The sequence below is a fragment of the Onychostoma macrolepis genome, chromosome 13, assembly GCF_012432095.1.
Source record: "Onychostoma macrolepis isolate SWU-2019 chromosome 13, ASM1243209v1, whole genome shotgun sequence".
Classification (NCBI taxonomy): domain Eukaryota; kingdom Metazoa; phylum Chordata; class Actinopteri; order Cypriniformes; family Cyprinidae; genus Onychostoma; species Onychostoma macrolepis.
Window position 1 is genome coordinate 7,519,891 of NC_081167.1, and position 9,619 is coordinate 7,529,509.

General features: G+C 35.8%; 2 protein-coding genes and 1 long non-coding RNA gene across 3 annotated transcripts; 2 read left to right on the plus strand and 1 right to left on the minus strand.

The window, feature by feature from the left end:
* Positions 1-118: 118 nt before the first annotated feature.
* Positions 119-1,430, plus strand: LOC131552640 (uncharacterized). Its single transcript, XM_058796547.1, has 2 exons — positions 119-432; positions 820-1,430. Exons 1-2 carry the CDS (start codon positions 330-332, stop codon positions 1,428-1,430), a joined length of 714 nt encoding a protein of 237 aa, XP_058652530.1. The 5' UTR covers positions 119-329.
* Positions 1,431-1,701: 271 nt separating this feature from the next.
* LOC131552641 (uncharacterized) lies at positions 1,702-4,463 on the minus strand. Its single transcript, XR_009274024.1, has 3 exons — positions 4,402-4,463; positions 2,088-2,205; positions 1,702-1,834 (listed from the first exon to the last, which is right to left on the minus strand). It is a non-coding gene; the product is annotated as an uncharacterized LOC131552641 (long non-coding RNA).
* A 714-nt stretch (positions 4,464-5,177) lies between these two features.
* LOC131552591 (serine/threonine-protein kinase pim-2-like) lies at positions 5,178-9,210 on the plus strand. The gene is made up of 9 exons (XM_058796459.1): positions 5,178-5,280; positions 5,736-6,104; positions 6,228-6,416; positions 6,869-6,963; positions 7,135-7,185; positions 7,413-7,794; positions 7,896-8,075; positions 8,643-8,793; positions 9,017-9,210. Exons 1-8 carry the CDS (start codon positions 5,178-5,180, stop codon positions 8,747-8,749), a joined length of 1,476 nt encoding a protein of 491 aa, XP_058652442.1. The 3' UTR covers positions 8,750-8,793; positions 9,017-9,210.
* The last annotated feature ends 409 nt before the right edge of the window (positions 9,211-9,619 follow it).

Genomic DNA, 9,619 nt, shown 5'->3' on the forward strand with positions numbered 1-9,619 from the left:
TTCATTCTAATCCATTATGCAAATTACGTTCCATTTCCATGACGTCACATAGCAGCCGCTACTGCATATTGCTGAATTTTTCTGATAATTCATACACTAATAAGAGTATCATCTGTGACAGATGCAATACTGAGTCTCATGTGAGAGTTAGTCTAGCTTCAGTCATAGAGACTTCACGATTGAAATTGTCTTTTGAAAAAAAAAAAGTCTTCATATCGAAAAGAAACTCAGTGTTTAGACTTTACAGTCTACAGAGTCTACCACACAAAGTGCAGAACTGCAGATGCAGAAACACAGTGCACAAAATTGATAAATTTACACTGGACAATATGTCTTCGAGATTATCGTCCATCTCTAAGGAGCTTGTACAGAGCCAGTTGAACCTTGGCCCTCAGAGTGTCATGGAAGCTCCTCTGGAGAAGAGGTCAACAGGTGAGAATGAAATTAAATTTGAAACTGTTCAACTGTGATTTACACACATCTCACAAATTCAGGAAAACAATAGATGGGTCATAGTTTTTAGGTCATGTTTGCTGGTGATTAATACTAGTGGTCGACTTGTGATTTTTACAATTTTTGAATTTACTAAATATAAAAATGTAAGAAATATTCATGAAATAATGTAGGCCCATCTATTTGGAAAATGGAAATAATTCCATTAAGTTCCATTAACACCAAGAGTTAATGTTTCAGGGGGGTTTTTCCAGTAATTTTAGTGCTTTTCAGTTAGTTGCCAAGGCAGTTAAAAATGTTTTAGTTAATGATGATAACCCTGGGTCAAATTTGTCGCTAATAGTACTTTCTATTTGTTTTTCTTAGTTACAGAAAAACATGCCAGCAGGAGGAAGAAGAACACAATTTCATCTTTATTCAAGAAAGTACGTAAGGCTGTGAAGCTTCCCTTCTGCTCCAAGAACACAGTGGACTGTCTACCACAGCTGGACCCACAGTTTGACAACTCTACACCGGACGTCAGTTTGTCCATCTCTAAGGACAGTGTGGAGAGACTGGAACTGTTGAGCCTCAGCAGCCAAGATACACATTGCCTTAGCGTAGGCACGTGCATCATTAAGAGAGGAACTGTGGATAGCCTGGAAAGGTGGAGCGATGCCGATTTATCCAATTCGGATAGCTTCCGAGAGCAGTTCAGCTTTACACTTCCAGGTGAAGTGCCTGTTGAGCCAGTAGGGGCTTCAGCTTGCCTGAACCTGAAGACAGCATCCAGATTAGATGACTCTACACATAACGTCATCTCTGAGGAGAGCATAGAGAGACTGAAATTGATTGATATGTTTTTTTTTTGTTTTTTTCCAGAATCCATTCACTCTCGCTATATAGTGAAAAAGATTATTGGAGAAGGAGGTTATGACAAGGTGTGTGAGAGAATCCATTTTTCCTCTTACATTGAGATCTGCATACACTTGTCTTGATCAAAACATTTTTAAAGCACCTACAATACTTAATACTTAAATACTCAATTCTTCATGGTCAGGTTAAGGTCAGGTGTTCAATATACTACTTAGTAGTAATGGCTATGATTGCAGGCAATATAGAGGTGAGCTGGCATTTTGAGTAACAGAGTGTGGAAAACATCATGTAGTGACTTATTGTTGATCATGTGATGCTTCTAAGAATTGCTCAATGCTGAAAATGTCTTATTTACAGGAATAAAGGTTTACTTCCCTGAACTCTTCGCCTATGGCAAATTCCATGCCATCTCCACAAACATCTGGGCTTTTGGAGTGTTGTTGTATAAGATGATAAACGTGCTCTCCATTTCACAATAGAATGGAAATCATGCAAGTCAAAGTTTGGTTTGAAATCCCATATTTATCTAAAGGTGAGAGAACAGCATTGATAACACACACATACAGCTTCTGCACAGAATTAACAAACATTGGAAGAGAATGTCTTGTCTAGTGTAGTAAAGCACAGAGATTAATATTTACCAACTGATGTTAGAGGTTAGAATTATGGGTTCAGAGATATGTTTATAATAATTGGAAATTCCCTTAACCTTAAATTAACCACGTTTCAGAAGCTGTTTTCGTACATGCCAACATTAGTGTCACATGGTCACGACTAACCGACTCTCTCCTGAAAACAGAATGCCGTGATCTGATTGACCAGTGCCTAACACATGATCCAACCGAACGGCTGACCCTCGAGCAGATCTTGCAGCATGACTGGTTTAAAACAGTGGCTCTAAAATGAAAGAAGTAAAATGATCAAAACATCATTGGTTTCAGTGCCAGTGTAACTGACAGTAAGAGATATTAATTTAAAATATGAGTTGTGAACAGAGTTCATTTCTGTCATAAATGTATGTATTTTTGGCATTAACAATTTAATTAAAATAAGCATTTGTTTTATGTTACATTCAATGTTGTGTTCATATTTATGGTCATGTTATTAAAAAAAAAAGAAGTTTGAAAAAAATGCTAAAGTGGCAAAAACAATATATATATATATACACACATATATATTAGTGCTGTCAATCGATTAAAAAATTGAATCGTGTTAATCACAGTCATGGACTGTGATTAATCATGATTAATTGCAAATTTAAAATACTAGGATTTACCTGTAAATGTGTTGAAAAAGAAATGCATGACAAACTAGTTTAAGGAAACACAACCCTTCACACTTCCGCCAGGTATGAGACATAATCCTTATTATTCTTTTATCGTTATTCTTTTTGTTTTTATTCAGCCGTTATCAGCCTTTATACTGGCAATAAAACGTTTACCAAGCCACATCGCTTCAATCCCAGTATACATTTACCCAACTATTATCAAACGTATTTCTAAATAAATACAACAAAACATTTCTTGCGACCTTACATGAAGAATTATGACAAAATGCATTATGAAGAAGAATTGAACCTGTTCTGCAGGTGCATTAGAGCTAATATTAGCGTCATGCTACATAAATTTATGAGATTAATAGTGCACTTTTACTCAGAAGTCACTTCAAACCACCATCGAGTGTTTGTAATAAATTCCTTTTGTGATCACGTGGAATTTGGTCGTTTACTGTTGTTAAAATATGCTATTTATAGCCTTTTATATGGCTGCACAAGTTAGCATTTCAGATATACACATTCAACTCAAGAAAATCACATACAAACCATATATATCGTAATTGTGTTTATTATCTAATATAATCTATAGTGGCTGTTGTCATGTTTATTTCTGCTGTGTAAAAGCCTTAACATGTGCTCCGGCTGAAACTCGCGTTGTTTGACAACCGCCTCTCAGTTCTTAAGCTGCCAGGTATACATTCCAAGTATAATACACATTAGTGAAAGGATCTATTTTAATTTTTATTTGTCTATATACACTTTGGGCAGCCGCGGTACATTATAAAAGTAATCCAAAAAACCGCAATCCACGGCTCTGTAATTTTTCCCGCGCAGTGTCTTTTCAAAATAGCCCACTTGTGCCGTTACCCTGGCAACACTGGTTCGCTGTAACCTAATCACACAATGATAGATAACCTTCCGCGCTGCGATGATGGGAAGAAGTTGGGGTCAAACCTTATCAAACGATTAATTTGCGTTTAAAAAATATTAACGCGTTATTTTTTTTTTTGGATTAATCACATGCGTTAACATTGACACCCCTAAAAAAAACAAACAAACAAACAAAAAAAAAAATATATATATATATATATATACACACATACATACACATATACACAAATAACATAGACAATAATAATTAATAATATAGAATATGGATAATAAAGAATTAAACCAAAATATAATCTCTTTAAATGTTTTCATGATAAAAGCCTATATAAAAATTAGATCCTAAATTGAATCTAGTGTTAATGAAAACTACCTTAAATCTTTATAGGTAGCCTACAGTCGTTTTATTTAATGGAGAAAAACATCACTTACGTGTAAAATGAACGACGGGCAATGTCATTATTATTATTTTTTTTTTTTTTACCACAGTTAAAAGAGGTTTGTATGTGACAGTTCTGTAAAGCTTTACGGACGACTTTTACCGAAAATTGGCGGACGAAACAAATCTTCTCAGCGCAAGGATTTGTTTTGCGCACGAAGGTACCTCCCGAAATTTAATGATCAACAATAGCGAGCTTTGGCGATTACTAAGCGAATATTAATTACTACAATACTAATTTCTCACTAGGAATGACTTCAAAAAGTGGAAAAAAGTTTGTCAAAAACATACATTTTCACTCAAAGTAACCACCAAACGCAAATTTCAGAGGTCATTTTAATTTTTGGCAGGGAATTGAACACACAGGTAAGCGCAGGATATATCGATCATCGGATGGATGCATACCTTGTGCGTGGTTTTTGTGTGGTTCGCAAACTTACGATGACACATATCATTTTTTTAGGCTGGTAAATTTATTCAGTAACCTTACATTTAAGCTCCTCCGTCAGTCCGCAGTTTGGATTCAAATGCTTCGATAGATTTGATTCGTCGGGTTGCCAGATCTTCAAAACAACCAATCCCATTCTATTCAAAACTATCCAATCCTCTTCCCCCCCCTCGAGGTGTTCTTCTTCCGTTTGGAAATAAAAGCGCGGACTTGGCAACACTGATTACGCGTCGCCATTTTAAAAAATAATAATATTTACTTTACTTCAGTCACTGTCACTATGGCTACAGGTGATAATATTCGCGTGAACGGGATTATGTCGTTTAATCTTTCTTACAGAGAAAACTCAACAGTTTTAGAGTCACATCAGTTTTTAAATCGCCAGTCTCAAACCTTAATTTGGCCATTCGCGTACATCCTTGCCTCGCGAGACTTGCATTTCAAAGGTAAACAGTGCTTTAATATTTAAAAAATGCACATTGGGACTCCTTCATTCTAATCCATTATGCAAATTACGTTCCATTTCCATGACGTCACATAGCAGCCGCGCCTGCATATTGCTGAATTTTTCTGATAATTCATACACTAATAAGAGTATCATCTGTGACAGATGCAATACTGAGTCTCATGTGAGAGTTAGTCTAGCTTCAGTCATAGAGACTTCACGATTGAAATTGTCTTTTGAAAAAAAAAAAGTCTTCATATCGAAAAGAAACTCAGTGTTTAGACTTTACAGTCTACAGAGTCTACCACACAAAGTGCAGAACTGCAGATGCAGAAACACAGTGCACAAAATTGATAAATTTACACTGGACAATATGTCTTCAAGATTATCGTCCATCTCTAAGGAGCTTGTACAGAGCCAGTTGAACCTTGGCCCTCAGAGTGTCATGGAAGCTCCTCTGGAGAAGAGGTCAACAGGTAAGAATAAAATTAAATTTGAAACTGTTCAACTGTGATTTACACACATCTCACAAATTCAGGAAAACAATAGATGGGTCATAGTTTTTAGGTCATGTTTGCTGGTGATTAATACTAGTGGTCGACTTGTGATTTTTACAATTTTTGAATTTACTAAATATAAAAATGTAAGAAATATTAATGAAATAATGTAGGCCCATCTATTTGGAAAATGGAAATAATTCCATTAAGTTCCATTAATACCAAGAGTTAATGTTTCAGGGGTTTTTTTCCAGTAATTTTAGTGCTTTTCAGTTAGTTGCCAAGGCAGTTAAAAATGTTTTAGTTAATGATGATAACCCTGGGTCAAATTTGTCGCTAATAGTACTTTCTATTTGTTTTTCTTAGTTACAGAAAAACATGCCAGCAGGAGGAAGAAGAACACAATTTCATCTTTATTCAAGAAAGTACGTAAGGCTGTCTACCACAGCTGGACCCACAGTTTGACAACTCTACACCGGACGTCAGTTTGTCCATCTCTAAGGACAGTGTGGAGAGACTGGAACTGTTGAGCCTCAGCAGCCAAGATACACATTGCCTTAGCGTAGGCACGTGCATCATTAAGAGAGGAACTGTGGATAGCCTGGAAAGGTGGAGCGATGCCGATTTATCCAATTCGGATAGCTTCCGAGAGCAGTTCAGCTTTACACTTCCAGGTGAAGTGCCTGTTGAGCCAGTAGGGGCTTCAGCTTGCCTGAACCTGAAGACAGCATCCAGATTAGATGACTCTACACCTAACGTCATCTCTGAGGAGAGCATAGAGAGACTGAAATTGGAGGCTTCAGGTGAGAATAAAATTGCATTACAAACAGGGACATCCATGTAGCTATAACAGTAAAATGTCAACTGTTTTCATTTAATTCAAGGTCAGAGATGTCTCTAATAGTTATTACATTTGTTGATCTTAGTTACAAAAAAGGGTACAGAAAAACGAAGGAAGAGGAGAGTAATCCACTCTTTCTTCAAGAACGTGCGGAAGGCTATGAAACAGCCTTTCCGCTGCCAGAACGTAGTGGAGCCTTTTGTGCCTCTGCCAGAACTGGATGATCCTGAGCTGTCACATGTCCCAGAGTCCTCAGACTGCGTCCCAACTAATGGTAAATTTGTGATCATTATAACAAGATAAATGTCATTCAAGTAATAAACTGCTTTTAAATAAGTTTATTTAAATGTGCTTAAACTTAACTGAAGTTAGCTGGCAGCTACTGTCTCTTGAACATGTTTGAGCCTTATTTTATTTTCTATATTAATATTGTTTATTGTCACAAGGCACCAATTGTATAAATTAAGACTGTGCCTTTTAAGAATTAACCAACTATCACTTAGCCTTGTTGATTTTTTTTATTTATTTCAGTTTAAACTAATTTTTTATGCATATGACTTTGTAAGTTATTACAAATCTTGAAGAAAAAAAATAAAATAAATTGTTATACTGCTTTAAGCATTTAATGCAACTTCAAATGATCTAGCAAGCTTTTACAATATATAATACATAATTTATTTTTTATTTATATATGTATATAATTTATACATATTTATTTATTTTCAGAATCCATTCGCTCTCGCTATATAGTGAAAAAGATTATTGGAGAAGGAGGCTATGGCAAGGTGTATGAGGGAATCCGTATTACTGATGGCAAAAAGGTAGACAAACATTTCACTCTTACATTGAAATAACTGAAATCTGTATACACTGCCTTAATCAAAAACAATTAAAGAACCTACAGATAGTTTTATTCTTAAATACTTGATTCTTCATGGTTAGGTTAAGGTTAGGTGTTCAATATGCTCAACTATGTTCTTTACCTTTTGCAGGTTGCCATCAAACGTATTCAAAAGACTATACGGGATCAGTATCTTCAAACTGTAAGTTGGCAAAACATGTTTTAAGTTGTTTAAGTGCTGATTGCTGTAGTTAATTCACTTGAAAGTAATATTAAGTATAAATTCAATAGACAATTAAGCAGCAAAAAAACTTTGACTCTGTTTATTAAATCTACAAAGCTCAAAGCAATGTAAAGTACAGTACATTTAAAAATGATACATATTCTTCAGAGTCACCAAAGTAACCTTTTAAAGCATCTTTTCTGTAGGCTGGGCATCCCAAACCTCTCATTACCGAAGTTGCACTGATGCTAATGATGAGGCAAGGACCCATAAGCCCCCACGTCATTCAACTATATGAGTGGTTTGAGCACCCTCAAAAAATCACCCTCATTATGGAGTATCCGGATCCCTGCGAGAGCTTGTTGGACTTCATCAACAATAATCCTAACATGAATGAGACAACAGCACGGCTCATCATGTGTCAGGCGGTGCAAGCAGTCCTGCACTGCATTGAGTGCGGTGTTTTTCATAACGATATTCATCCAGAGAATATCCTGTTGAGAAAACACACTTTGGAGCTCAAGTTGATAGACTTTGGCTGCGGTCATCTACTTAGTAGTAATGGCTATGATTGCAGGCAATATAGAGGTGAGCTGGCATTTTGTGTGGAAAACATCATGTAGTGACTTATTATTGATCATGTGATGCTTCTAAGAATTGCTCAATGCTGAAAATGTCTTGCTTAACAGGAATAAGGGCTTACTTCCCACCTGAACTCTTCACCTATGGCAAGTTCCATGCCGTCTCTACAAACGTCTGGGCTCTAGGAGTGTTGTTGTATGAGATGGTGAACACGTGTTCTCCATTTCGCAATATAACGGAAATCATGCAGGCCAAAATTAGGTTTGAAAACCCAGATTTATCTAAAGGTGAGAGAATAGCACTGATAACACACACATACAGCTTCTGCACGGAATTACCAAACATTGGTAGAGAATGTCTTGTCTAGTGTAGTAAAACACAGACTTTAATATTTACCAACTGATGTTAGAGGTTACAATTATGTGTTTAGAGATATGTTTATAATAATTCCCTTAACCTTAAAGGAACACTCAACTATTTTTGAAAATAGGTCCTCATTTTCCAACTCCCCAAGAGATAAACAGTTGAGTTTTACCGTTTTCGAATCCATATGGAAATAGGAAAAATATCGAAACGCTTTGGTCATTTTTGAGCGAGATGCTAATGGTCTAATCAGATTCAATGATCTATGCTAAGCTGCAGCTAAAAGTGCTACCGCCAGACCCGGAGATCAGCTGAATGGATTCGAAAACGGTAAAACTCAACTGTTTAACTCTTGGGGAGTTGGAAAATGAGCCTATTTTCAAAAAATAGTGGAGTGTTCCTTTAAATTAACCACGTTTCAGAAGCTGTTTTCGTACATGCCAACATTAGTGTCACATGGTCATGACTAACCAACTCTCTCCTGAAAACAGAATGCCGTGATCTGATTGACCAGTGCCTAACACGTGATCCAACCGAACGGCTGACACTTGAGCAGATCTTGCAGCATGACTGGTTTAAAACAGTGGCTCTAAAATGAAGGGAGGATTGAGTCAGAGGATTGAAACATCACTGGTTTCAGAGGTGAGACAGTGTAACAGACAGAGTAGGAAACTACATTTGTGCAGTCATCTTCAATTCTGGATCGTATGTGATGTGATGATATGATGATGAATTTAAAATATGATTAGTGAAGTGAGCTCATTTTAACAATCTTGTTGACTTGTTGAATATGATGACTAGAAAAAAAAAAAAAAAGACTTGAGTGAAGACAGTCAGTGTGAAGAATCCTCTTTCTCTTTCCCAGGCTTGGACACACACCTTTCAGTGAAAAAGCACTATGGATTCACATATGCTGATGGAATTTGGAAACTCAAGCCCTCACGTAAGCCCACTACAGCAGAACTAGAGAGCTCAAAGCACCACGTACTTCAGTGCCTGCCCTGTCCACATCCTCACAGTCCCGTCTGAAAATGAGCATGGAAATGAGAGCATTAGTAGTTCTAGCCATAAGTGCTTTGTTTTAAAGGCTTAGTTTTGGCTTTTTTTAAAGCTTAGTTTTACCTTAGTTTTAAAAGCATAGTTTTAACTTTGTTTTTAAAGCATAGTTTTTTTTTTTTTTTTTTTTTTTAAGTGCAGTTTTAGTTTAGTTTAAATGCATAATTTCGGTTTGTTTGAAAAGCATAGTTTGGCTTTGTTTTAAAAGCAATATATTATTAGAAAGCAATAAAAAGGGCTTTATAAAATGCATATCAAATAAAAATATAATACTACTAATAAACTAATACAAATATAATAATAATAAAAATAAACTAATAGTAAATATTTATTAAAAATGATTAAAATGTCTTAACATTTTTACTAATGTTATTTGGTGGATTTTTGATTTAAAAAAAAAAAAAAAAAATAT